At 37.1% G+C, this 14208-nt stretch overlaps 1 protein-coding gene across 3 annotated transcripts in view; it reads right to left on the bottom strand.

The window, feature by feature from the left end:
• GAREM1 (GRB2 associated regulator of MAPK1 subtype 1) overlaps positions 1-14208 on the bottom strand; it is a 211107-nt gene that overhangs the window by 136040 nt on the left and 60859 nt on the right. For 2 of the 3 annotated variants that reach the window (XM_007167049.2, XM_007167050.3), the window contains exon 2: positions 7923-8063. The exons of the other annotated variant lie outside the window; for it this stretch is intronic. In XM_007167049.2, the coding sequence (XP_007167111.2) occupies positions 7923-8063 (141 nt within the window). The remainder of the gene's footprint in view (positions 1-7922; positions 8064-14208) is intronic. 3 annotated transcript variants of the gene reach the window in all.

Raw genomic sequence — 14208 nt, 5'->3', positions numbered from 1 at the left:
ACAGGCTCTCCTGGAAGCTCTTCTGTCTTTGCTCCTTCCTGTAATTTACTTAGAAATGGGAATGTCACCTGTACACAGACGACTTATGAATCTGGAAAAGGTCAAGAGAAATATATGTTTCCTTAGTTTTCCCCTAGAGTCAGATTACAAGTGGGGAGCTGTGCGTGAAAGGAAAGAAAAGCAAAAGCTTTACTCAATTTACCAGCAAATTCTAACAGATCTCTCTTCTGTGTGATGGTTAGAATGTCTTCCTTGTGCAAAGTGCCTTCTAGCACTTTCCAGAGAATTGTGGTGAGGGAATCAGGTTCTGGAGTTGCATATCCTGGGTTCAAATCACACCTATTAGCTGTGTAATATTACAAGATCCTTAACATCTTTGAACCTTGGTTTGCACTTGTGCACAAATGCAGATAATAACAGAACCTGCCTCATGAGTTTGTTGTGAAAGCTACATGAAGAAGTACACAAGTAAAATGCTGAGTTAACAAGAGAATACTAAGCACTACATAAATCTGAGTTATTGCTATCTGTGACCTAAAGATTCAATTATAAAAAATGGTTATTTCTTAGATAGCTAATATTTATTACTGGCAAAACTGGTTGGGATAATGTTCCTTGGCATACTATATTGGTCCTGAGGACTTTTTAAAAGACCATTTGGTTACTTTCCATTTTATCACATAAGCTTTATCCCATGTAATAGAGAAAGTACACAAGATGTTCTACAAAAGTAGTTACTTTTGTAAACAGATGATTCACGCTAATTAAACTCACAACCCAGGAGAATAAAATTAGCTTGTTTCGACATTTCCTTTTGTTCAGTAATTACAATTCAAGGTTATGTTAGAATACCACATTACTATAATTTTGCCCGAGAGACAGACACTGCACATCCTACATTTTTAAAAACAGGTACTGCTGATATAAATGCAGGTGCTTGCTGAGAAGGGCCTTGCTGATTTCATAAGCAATTCTAACCAACCTTGGGCTCCACTGTTACCTATTTCTGCACATACTGTAGCTAGGAGGGCAGTACTGAGATCATTTTAGCTTGTTAAAGATTCACCAGATTTGCAGGAGGATGAGAATTTAAAAATAGAAGCCAAACGTGGCTGGAGTTTATCTCAGATGCTTATATTCAAGTAGCAATCTGTTCGGTGATGATAACACCATGCACGCCGTCAACCGATTTAAATTTTCATAAACCCGGTCGGAATTCCACTACTTCCCCAAGTGGTGGATCACGGGTACAGGCACCTCTCCTTCTGATTCATTTGATTTCTCAGAGCTGTGTCTCTAGAGAGAGCTTTTTCTGGTTTTCACGACAGAGGTGATAACGAGGAGGTAACATTATTTAGTACTCATCTTGTGACGGAGACAGTGTTGAGTCAGCTGCACAAGTTAGATCGCAGAGAATCTTCACGACATTTTCTAAGGTAAAACTTCATTTTATAGGTTGGAAACTTGGAGCTTAAAAGGGCAAATAAAATTCCAGAGGCAATGGCGTATCCAGCTTTTTGTGGAGCCTGAAGTTTATATTAGTTTTAAAGGACAAAATGTCAAATTGTGAATACCAAATTAGGTTTAAGGCCCTAGAAGGGTTCAGCATAAACCCTGAGACACATGCTTTAGTGTAAGCGATATGCGCGAGCTTGACCGCTCTGAGCTGCAGAGACACAAGGAACTTGATGAACAGAAACGTGAATTGTAAAATGGAAATCGTTCATCTTTACAAACTGTTGGATATAATTAAGTTGCACTAGGTTCCCTTTTCTAATTTTTAAAAATAGATTTTTTTTTTTGTTTGTTTGTTTAACAAGTCAGGAAGCGTGCAGGGTGAGTTAGCAGTGTCCGATGGAGTGCCAGGCAGGAATTTAGATGGTCTGAGTACACAGAATGCAGAAAAATTCCGAATTCTGTGTTGTACATTCCTTAGGAAATCTTTGCCCTTTCGGTAGCAACAAGAAGTCAGAGTTTAGATAAAACTGATCTGTGATACCTTTTGACTAAAAGTTGTCTGAAAGCTGCATTTTTCTAAACACTATGCCAATTCTTCTTGAGTGGTTTCCCTGCTGTTAGCAAAATATGTGATGCTGATGCTGACTGAACACATTCTCTCTCTTGGAATCAATTGTTTGTTAAACCAAGAAAATTCCTTTTATCCCAAATAAAAAACTTACTTTGTCAGAATGAGTGAAGTCTTTATTTTTTTTCTCAAAGCACATCTAGTAATTTCAGAATTCAGAGTAAGGCGATTCTTATTACCACCACATCAGAGTATAATTCTGATAAGGACTTCATAAGTCATATTTCTCTTTTCTGAAAATTTTATGAAATTATTTCTTTTCACATGAGGAATTTCATGAAAATCTCTGATAAAAAATATGGGAAAGGCACTCTGAATTGTGATTTTCTAAAAATGCTGAGTTTCGCAACTTTCCAGAATATATGTGAATAGAGCTGTGTACGACTGCCTAGGCCGTGCACTGCACAACTCCAAGAGGCACCATTTACAGAGACCACAAAGTAAGGAGCGTTGCCTGGAATAGGACAGTGCAGTGGCCCTGATGAAAACGGTACACTAACTGAGAATGGTTGCTACCTATACCAGAAAATAAGGAAAAGGGGGCATGCCATAAAGATAGATGGGCCAGCTTGTACCCAAATGGCAAAATATGAGACAATTTGAGCATCAAAATAAACAAGGACAGGAAGATATTTCGACCCCCTTCCTGAAGGAAGAATCCATAATTTCATGCTGATAATAAAAGGTAACTAACTGAACAATGGGAGGGAAGGAACAGCTCTTCCTTACAGTAGAATGACAACACATATAAGAAGGAATGATGGAGTTAAGTTAGAAATGCACTGTTTTGCCACCTTCAAAGTAAAAATTGAATCAGACAGGAAACATCAATAGCTGCTCAACAAAAGAAGGGGGGGAGTTAGAGAAGGAATAAGATACCTACAGAATCTCATAGAACCTTCTTTCAAATTTCCCAGTAACACAAAGCATGGTAATTATACAGCAGAGAAATCAGGCAACACCTTAACCAAGTGATCAACATCAATGTCACCAATAAGGGGCAAAGGGACATCCCGTGTCTCTAGATGTGATTCCCTGAGGAGGACACAACCAGCCCAAAGTGCATAATCTCAATCTAATCATGAACAGCCTGGGGAACCCAAATTGAGGGCTACTCTATAAAACAACTTGCCTATATTCTTCAAAAATGTCATAGGGACTTCCCTCGTGGCGCAGTGGTTAAGAATCCGTCTGCCAATGCAGGGGACACGGGTTCGAGCCCTGGTCCGGAAGATCCCACATGCTGCAGAGCAACTAAGCCCGTGTGCCACAACTACTGAGCATGAGCTCTAGAGCCCGCGAGCCACAACCACTGAGCCCGTGTGCCACAACTACTGAAGCCCACGCACCTAGAGCCTGTGCTCCACAAGAGAAGCCACCGCAATGAGAAGCCCGCGTGCCACGACGAAGAGTAGCCCCTACTCGCTGCAACTAGAGAAAGCCCGCGCACAGCAACGAAGACCCAACACAGCCAAAAAAAAACAAAAAAAAAAGTCATAAAACACATAAGGAAGGAAGGATAAGGGGAAGGATAAGGAACTTTCCCAGATTAAAGGAGACTAAAGAGACATGATAGGGAAATACAATAAGGGGTCCCAGACTAGATGCTGTCCTAGAGGGAAAAAATATTATTGGGACAAGTGACAAAACTGGAACATGGACCGTAGATTAGATAAAAGTATTAAATGTCCTGAATTTGTTAACAGTACTGTGGTTACATAAGAAGATATCCTGGGCTTCCCTGGTGGCGCAGTGGTTGAGAATCCGCCTGCCAATGCAGGGGACACGGGTTCGAGCCCTGGTCTGGGAAGATCCCACATGCCGCGGAGCAACTAAGCCCATGAGCCACAACTACTGAGCCTGCGCGTCTGGAGCCTGTGCTCCGCAACAAGAGAGGCCGCGATAGTGAGAGACCCGCGCACCGCGATGAAGAGCGGTCCCCGCACCGCGATGAAGAGTGGCCCCCACTTGCCGCAACTAGAGAAAGCCCTCACACGAAAACTAAGAGACCCAACACAGTCATAAATAAATAAATAAAATAAAATAAAAAAAAAAGAAGATATCCTTGTTCTTAAGAAATACATAATGAAGTCTAAGGGGGATGTGTGCTCTCTGCTCTCCAATGATTCGGGATAAATAAATAATATGGGCGTGTGTGTGTGTGTGTGTGTGTGTGTGTGTGTGTGCAGAGAAAGAGATGGAGAAAAAGAATACAACAAACATGGCAAATGATGGTAAAAATGGGTAAATAGTATAAAGGAATATATCATACGATTGCAGCCTCAAAGTAAAAAGTTTAAAACAACAACAAAAAAACCCAGCAGCCAAAACAACATTGAGGGGATCAGTATTCAGCCTGCTTTAATGAGCAGAAAAGTAATTCAACTTGTAATCTGTACTTCAAAATACACAGTTAAATCTTTAGAAACATTTTACTGCTATCATTACCATAATCACCACCATTAACACTATGGAGCACCTGGAATTAGTAAGCGCTCAGAAAGGTGCTTCACTTGCATTACCTCGTTAAATCTTCACAACTAGCTGAAGAGAAAGGCACTATAGTTATCCCCACTTTACAGATGAGGAAACTAAGATTCAGAGAGGTTTAGTAACTTGCCCAAATACAGACAGTAAGTGGCAGAACCAGGAATCCAACTAGGCTGATTACAAAGCTGGTAGAGTTTATTACTATGTTAAACATATTTAATTATTATTTATTAATTTTCCTCAAAGAATGAGTGATGACTCTTAACCTAAATGAAATTACAACAAATTAGTACAACATGCATGAATAAGGGTTTCTTCTACGAATTAAAATTAGAACACTAATAAACCAGAGACATAAATGATATTTTTAGTCTCCACAATTTACTTTATACTCTCTTTCTTCCAAAGGCTGGACCTGATAATAAATTCTTTGAAATAAAATATCCCCTAGGATGCTCTTTGACATAATCTTATCAAATGTCTCATAAACCATTGGTTGCTTGCTATGGACTGAATGTTTACATCCTCCCAAAATCAGATGCTGAAGCCTAAATCCCCAATGTAATGGAATTTGGAGGTGCGGCCTTCAGGAAATAATTAGGTCATGAGGGTGGAGTCCTCATGAATGATATTAGTGCCCTTATAAGAACAGACTTGAGAAGGATGATTGTTCTCTCTCTCTCTCTCTCTCTAACTTGTGAGGACACAGCAAGAAAATGACCATCTGCAAACCAGAAAATTGGGTTCTCACCAGACACCGGATCTACTGGCACCTTGATCTCGGACTTCTCAAGAAATAAATTTCTTTTGTTTATGATCTATCCAGTCTATGGTATCTTGTTATAGCAGCTTGAACTGACTAAGACAGTTCTATTTCAAGTTTTTCTTCCTTTAATATATTTTCTTTCTTTTCATGTAAAGTGGTATAGTCTTAGTGTTCATGTTTCCTTTTAGTCTTGGGACCTCAATTTTACTTTAAAAAAAAAAAGTATCATTTGCAATACACGGCCTGGGGTTTCCCAATTAAGTGTACTATCATTCTCCCTGCAGATAAAGAGTAAGCTGTTGAACATACCATATCTTTTATCCCGGTGGAAGGTGAATGTCTATTTAAAAAAATGTTCAGAACAATAAAACATTTGCAAATATTTGCAGGTGTTTAGGGAAATCTTATCATCTGGCACTGTGAATGCCCATTCCAGAATAAAGGATTCCCAGCCTTGGCTGCATAATTTAACTACATACAAGAGGAGCTATTAAAATCCTAATGCTCAGCCCACACTCAAAACCAATTACCAGAACCTTGGACGTGGGAACTGGGCATCAGTCATTTTGAAAGCTCCCCAGGTGATTCCAATGTACAGCCAAGTTTGAGATCCCTAGGTGAAGCATCTGCAGCCATAAAGAACTGTATCTTTTGTGTACAGATCCTAAGGACTCACAAAGGTTTTTAGAATTGGTCTCACTTGTTAAGGAAGTGTACAGTGCAGCTGGCAAGTGAAGATGTGTGTGCTTGTAGGAAAAGGTAACTGAACGAAGCCTGAGGACGTGTGCTAAACGAATGTGATACACGGTAAGTACATCGAAGACCATATGGCGACAGTCGGGGGTACCTGCACCCTCCTGACGCAATGACAGGCTCTGATAAAAGCATGGCCAAGGAAGGCAACTCCGGCCGGGGAATGGTGTAAATGGAAAAGTACTCAGGATATCCAGGACACAGTGAGGTGACTAATCTAGCTAGAGTGGAAGGCTCACTCTTCAGAGTAGAAAAGGTAAGTTTGAAGAAATGCACTAGAACCAGCCCCTACGAGGGCTTTGAGAAGTAAGTCAAAGAGACTAGTGGCATACGGAGTCTCCAAAGAGATCTGAGTAACTGATCAAATGACAGCATGCATTTGGGACGAACTATGTCACGGAGCAATGGGTTTGGGGGAAAGACTAAAACTCAATCTACTAAAAGAAGAACACAGCAGATTAGGTAAAATCATATATTTGAATCACAATCTTACACCTTCCTTCTCGGTTTTTCCACAAGGGACAGAATTTGGGTTCTGCTAAAACTAGCATGGATCTCACCTGTTGTGGGACCACTGGCAGGAGAGACTGGGCAGGTGGAGGGTCTGTCTCATTCTCTGCCCCTTTGGCCTGGCTCCCAATCTCACAGTCGTTAATACTTTCTGTAGCTATATGTTCCTCTTTTTTCTATGAAGTCTACTCCTACAGCTGGGTAAGAGAATTCCAGGACAGGGTTTCAGGCAAGAGAAATTCTTTCTTATAATTTTTCTGGAATAAGAAGGATTTTGAGAAGTTTAGTGATCTCTAGGTCATATCTAGCAATGAAGACTCCTAGGAATAAAAGGGGGACCAAACCATTCATTCATCCAAAAAATATTTACTGAACACATACCATTTGCTGCTGTTCTAGACAGTGGGGATAGAGCAAGGTCTCTTTTCCAAACAGACAACTCTCTGGGCAATGTAGAGGAGTCACTCAAAAACATGACGGCAGTCTAGGGCTATACAATTTATAGCTAATCCATTACAGTGTCCTGCTAGAGACTTTTGAAAAATTAACAACAGTAGAGAAAAAGTCAAGATCCTTCACATAATGAACTATAAGCACCAGAAGAAAGTATAGGAAATATATATACATAACGTTTTTTAAAAACTGCATTTGTAAGCCGCCACTATTGAAAGTGGATTCAAGCTACTAGATGTATCATAAACTCCTAGAACAGTTCTGGTACTTAGAAAGCCCTTAATAAAAATTAGTTAAATGACACTGTTACACTGAATGGAGTTCCAACTGAGGCAAGAAGGTTGCTATTATCCTGATTTAACTAAGCAGTGAGGTCACCTCTGCTGCCTGTATTCTAAACGCTTCCTTGCAAAGAGGGACATGTTCAGGTATCTGACCTTTCAATCCAATACTTTTAAAACCAGACCACAATGCTTGTTTGTGAAATGGTATCTTGTGAAACCATGACATCACAAATCGTGCTCAGGTTTATTCAGAGATACTGGTGTTCAGAGGCTGGCTATGCATATGGACTGTCATTCCAGAGATGATCTTTGTGTTTGTACCAATTTCATTTTATAAATATCTAATAAGAATCTGTGCTTAAGAATCCACGCTTAACTACATGCATTAATTAGAAATGCCTATGACAAAATGAATCTGAGCTTTCACTGATAAAATAACCAAAGTGTTTCGTTCATCTTTTTCTAAGTCATTATACCCTCTAGTTTATAGACAATTCCTATTTTCTCACTGTGGAGGAGAAAATTAGCATATTCAAGTACCCTTCATTAGCTGTTTCTTGTCTCTTGAAAGGAGCTTTACCTGCATAATGTACCGGAATCTCTATCTTTGGCCCAATGACATAGTGCCCCTCCTCCAAGCTATGGGCAGTGATGGTGGTCCACTGACGGCACGAATGAATCAGAAGGTAGTCATTTTCCCGCAGCCCTTCTATGCATTCTCCTAGAAAATAAATTTTATATAAGAAACTTAGAATTAGCATCTGTTTACTCCATTCTCTGCAATAAAATTTCGTTAGTTAAAACTTCACTAATGGAGAAGTTGATAGTTCATCCCAAGATGAGATAAAGTTCACTTTTGAGTTACCAATAAAAAAAGGCATTTCATACCAAGTTGACAACTGTACACAGGGTTCCATAAAAATGTTTCCCACTTATTTGCAAAGAGATTTTCAAATACCTCATTCTATCTTAATGATTATATTTCAATGATAATAAAACAAACATTTATTAAGTGCCAACAGTACATTGGACACTAAATACTTTGCATATATTATTTCAATGTAATACAGTAACATTATGAGGTAGGTATTGTTCCTTCTTTACAGGTAAGAAAAATTAAGGTTCAGAATGCTAAGTGTAGTCTAAGCTCACAGATTTAATAAGCAGAAAAGTGCGGATTCAGGACTATGTCAGAAGGATTCCAAAGCTATGTTCTTTTTTGGCCATGCCTTGCAGCTTGCGGGATCCTAGTTCCCCAACCAGGGATGGAACCTGGGTCCTCGGCAGTGAAAGTGCAGAGTCCCAACCACTGGACTGCCAGGGAATTCCCCCAAAGCTTATGCTCTTAATCACTACAACATAACTACCAAAAATAAATAATAAATTTATCTCTCTGTTGAAACAGTACTTGAGATTAAATGCCTATATCTCCTTTCAAATTTTATATGTTTTAGTATGGTACTGGTACAAAAATGGACACATAGATCAATGGAACAGAATAGAAAGCCCAGAAATAAACCCATGCACTTATGGTCAATTAATCTACAACAAAGGAGGCAAGAATATACAATACAGAAAAGACAGTCTCTACAACAAGTGTTGCTGGGAAAACTGGACAGCTACATGTAAAAGAATAAAATTAGAACATTCTCTAACACCATATACGAAAACAAACTCAAAATGGATTAGAGACCTAAATGTAAGACCATATACTCTCAAACTCCTAGAGAAAAACATAGGCAGAATACTTTTGACATAAATTGCAGCAATATTTTTTTGGATCCGTTTCCTAGACTAATGGAAATAAAAGCAAAAATAAACAAATGGGACCTAATCAAACTCAAAAGCTTTTACACAGCAAAGGAAGCCATAAAGAAAATGAAAAGACAACCTACAGAATAGGAAAAAATATTCACAAAAAATGTGACTGACAAGGGATTAATTTCAAAAATATACAAACAGCTCACACAGCTCAACATCAAAAAAACAAACAACCCAATCAAAAAACGGGCAGAAGATCAAAATAGACATTTCTCCAAAGAAGACATACAGATGGCCAACAGGCACATGAAAAGATGCTCAACATCACTAATTATTAGAGAAATGCAAATCAAAACTACAATGAAGTATCACCTCACACCAATCAGAATGGCCATCATGAAACAGTCTACAAATAATAAATGCTGGAGAGGGTGTGGAGAAAATGGAGCCCTCCTACACCGTTGGTGGGAATGTAAATTGATACAGCCACTATGGAGAACAGTATGGAGCTTACTTTAAAAACTGAAAATAGAGTTACCATATGATCCAGCAATCCCATTCCTGGGCTTGTATCAGGAAATGATGAAAACTCTAATTTGAAAAGATACACGCACCCCAATGTTCACTGCAGCACAGTTTAAAATAGCCAAGACATAGAAGCAACCTAAATGTCCATCAACAGAGGAATGGATAAAGAAGATGTGGTCCATATATACAATGGAACATTACTAAGCCATAAAAAAGAATGAAATAATGCCATTTGCAGCAACATGGATGGACCTAGAGATTATAATACTGAGTGAAGTAAGTCAGAGAAAGACAACTATCGTATGATATCACTCACACGTGGAATCTATAAAAATATGATACAAATGATCTTATTTCCAAAACAGAAAGAGACTCACAGACATAGAAAACAAACTTATGGTTACCAAAGGGGAAAGGTGAGGGGGAGGGATAAATTAGGAGTCTGGGATCAACAGATACACACTACTATATATAAAATAGAAAAACAGCACAGGGAACAATATTCAACATCTTGTAATAACCTATAATGGAAAAGAATCTGAAAAAGAATATATATGTAACTGAATACATGTAACTGTAATTACATATACATGTAATATATACATATGTGTAATTGTAACTACACCTGAAACTAACACAACATTGTAAATCAACTATATTTCAATAAAAAAAAATAAAATGTTATGTTTTGCCAGTTCTCTCTGGCCTCCTACCAAATTTCCCAATCAATTGAAAATAATGAAGCTTTATAGCATACACATGAAATTATTTTTTTCATTTTAATATTTTCTAAAGTAACTTTTTAGCATTTGAGCCAATAAACTATTTCAAAAGAGAAATCCATTCCCTGAAACTTAAAAAATGTTCCCGTTTTTTTCCTTAGGTGCTGAAATAATCCATCCCATTAATCCTGGTTTAGTAATTTTAAATGCTAAAAAAACAAACAAAACAAAAAAACAAAAAAACAACAACTTGAAAAGACTAATTCCTTTATACAGAAAACAATATGCTTTCCTTATTTTTGACATTTATTATATCTCAATAATTAAAAGAATTATTATTGATTTCACTGTGTGTTCTGAAATGGCATTTATAGACTTCTCAAAAATTCTTAAAAGTGTCAGAACTTTTTCAATAAATAAAGTAGAGGAGGCTGTAACGATCAACTTGGTTACCACAGCCATAAATTTTGGGAGGAACAGGTTTCATAAAGACACCACCAGGGGATCACTGGTACTCATGAGCCCTTTGCATCCTCTTTGTATGTAAAATCTTTAAAAAGAAAAACAAACAGGTTATTATTTCAGGCTAATAGGAAGCTTTATATCAACATGATTGTTTGACTTAACCATAATAACTTGTAGCAGTTTTTTTTTGGTTATGATTCACCTTTAACTTGGAAAAGTGGCAAAGATTGCTAGACATCCAGTAATACCTCACTCACTCCTTGTCCTCAGTAACAGTCCTCTTACATTAGCTGGGCACATGGCTGCCCAGAATACAGAATACTGTTCCCAGGACCCATAACAAGTAGGTGTAACACAGTAACTAGGTTATAGCCAATGGGATGTAGTGCAAGTAGTATATGTAACTTCCAAGATATACATATAGATTTAAAATCTTTAATATACCAGAAAGTTAACTGATTGTAGTTTATAATTCAATGCTTTTAGTATATTCACAGAGCTGTGCAATCATCACTAGTGTTGAATTACAGAACATTTCTATCACCCCAAAAGAAACCTCAAACCCATTAACAATTATTCCCTACTCCCCACCCCAGACTTAGGCAACCACTAATCTACTTTCTGTATCTATAAATTTGCCTATTCTGAAAATTTCATATGAATGGAGGTATAAAATATTTGAGCTTTTCTGTCTGCCTTCTTTCATTTAGCATGTTTTCAAGGTTCATCTATGTTGTAGCATGCATCAGTACTTCATTTTAATGGCCAAATAATATCTGATTATATGGATATACTACGTTTTATTTGTCCAATCATCAGAGGATGGACAGTTGGACTGTTTACAATCTTGGCAGTTATTGAATACTGCTGATTTGAACATCAGTATACAAGTTTTTGTATGGACATATGTTTTCATTTCTCTCAGATATATACCTGGGGTAGAATTGCTGGGTCATATGGTAACTCTATATTTAACTTTCTGAGAACTCCCTGATTTTTTCCAAATTGGCTACACCATTTTACATTCCCACTAGCAATGAATGAGAGTTCCAGGGACTCCACATACTCCAACACTTGCTATTATCCATCTTTTAAATTATAGGCATTTTAGTGGGTGTGAAGTGTGTCTCACTGTGGCTTTGACTTGTATTTACCTAATGATTAGTGATGTTGAGCATCTTTTCATGTGCTTGTTGGCCATTCGTGTATCTTTTTTCGAGAAATGTTTATTCAAATCCTTTGCCCAATTTTATTTTATTTTTTATTTTTATTTTTTAAACATCTTTATTGAAGTATAATTGCTTCACAGTGGTGTGTTAGTTTCTGCTTTATAACAAAGTGAATCAGCTACACATATACACACGTTCCCATATCTCCTCCCTCCCATTTGCCCAATTTTAAATTTGGTTGCTTGTCTTTAATGCCGAGTTGTAAGAGTCTTTTTTTTTTTTTTTTTTAACATTCTGGATACAAGTTCCTCATCAGACATACGATTTGAAAATATTTTCTCACATTACATGAACTATACTTTCACTCTGTTGATAGTGTCCTTTGAGCCACAAAATTTTTTAATTTTGATGAAGTCAAATTTATTTTTAATTTTGTGCTTTGCGTGTTATATGTGAAAAATTTCTGCATAACCCATGCATCATGAAGATTTAAAATGTTTTATAAAACATTTTATAGCTTTTAGCTCTTATATTTAGGTTTATGATCCATTTTGAATTAACTTTTGTGCATGCTGTAAGTAGGGGTCCAACTTTGTTCTTTTTCATGTGGCTATCCAGTTATCCAAGCACCAGTTGATAAGACTACTCTTTCTTCATTGAACTGTCTTGCCTCCCTGTCAAAAACCAATTGACCATAAATGTAAGGGTTTATTTCTGGTTTCCCAATACTATTCCATTGCCCTATACATCTATCTTTATGCTAGAACCACACTGTCTTAATTACTGTAGCTTTGTAATAAGTTTTGAAATTGAGAAATGTGAGTCTTCCAACTTTGTTCAAGACTCTTGTGGTTTTGCTGGGTCCCTTGCATTTCTATGTAAATTTTAGGATCGGCTTACCAGTTCTTGTCTCAAAAGCTAGGATTGTGATAGGGATTGTGTTCAATCTATAGATCAATTTGGGGAGAACTGTCTGTCATCTTAACAGTATTAATGTTTCTGATCCATGAACATAGGATGTCTTCCCATTTATTTAAATCTTTATTTCAGTGATGTTTTGTAGTTTTTAGTGTGCAAGTCTTACACTGTTTTTGTTAAATTTATTCCTATGTATTTTATTCTTTTGATGGTATTACAAATAGAATTATTTTAAAATTTCATTTTTGGAGTGTTCATTGCTAGTGTAGAGAAACAATTGATTTTTGCATACTGATATTATATCTTGAAATCTTGCTGAACTTGTTAGTTCTAATAGTTTCTTTGGTAGATTCCTTAGGATATTCTATATACAAGTTCATGTCATCTGTAAATAGATATAGTTATACTTTTTCCTTTCCAACCTGGATGCCATTTTTTCCCCTCTTTTCTTGCCTAATACCTCTGGCTAGAATCTCCAGTACCACACTGAACGTTAAGTGGCAATCAAGATGTTTCTTTGGAGGGAATGTGCCTTTCTTTTCCCTCTTTATTTTTCCTGATGGATGAAATATGGAGGTGATTATTAGAACTGGAATGGTAGTGACCATCTCAGACCTTGAAGGGAACTTAGGGCTGAAATTGAGTGCATGACATAGCAACTGAAAAACAACAACAACAATAACAAAAACAGGCCCCTGTCACCTTGGGCAACATCCCAACCTGAACTTTTGGTCTTTGGGTCTCTGTGACGTGCAGCCAAACTCAAGCCTAAAATGATACAGGAGTATTAAAATAAATTAAGAATTGTGGTGCCTGCATTATACAATAAAAATATGTAAACTAGTTTCAAAACAGAAAATAATTTTTATTTTTCATCTTTAAGAAACCGATTGTATTAAAGATGCCTATCTAAGGAAGTACTGTCTAAGCCTAGCTCCCGGTTGTAAAATCTGAACAACGGCTGGTATCTAATGATTTTTTACTTCAAAATAATCCCCCGGAGTTTGCAGGAAACAGCATTCATCAATATTATGCTTTTGATAATTTCTTTCAAGCTTCCTAACTGGTTTGTGGGTACAGAGACTGTATTACTATTACTAACTCAAGTTTACTTCATAAAGACCAGCACATTACTCAAAAATTGCTAAAAATATTGTCACACATTTAATAGAACTCTTTACTTGTACCTAATTACAGATAAGAGTTAAATGTTAACTTACATTTGGATAGTTAAATTCACGTATATTATGAGCTTTGGCTCTAAGTTATCTATGAATCTAAGTCAGGGGTATGGCTCTAAATG

The sequence above is a fragment of the Balaenoptera acutorostrata genome, chromosome 13, assembly GCF_949987535.1.
Source record: "Balaenoptera acutorostrata chromosome 13, mBalAcu1.1, whole genome shotgun sequence".
NCBI classification, from domain to species: Eukaryota; Metazoa; Chordata; class Mammalia; order Artiodactyla; family Balaenopteridae; genus Balaenoptera; species Balaenoptera acutorostrata.
Note: the sequence above shows the minus strand (reverse complement) of the source record. Positions and strands in the feature narration are given on the sequence as shown.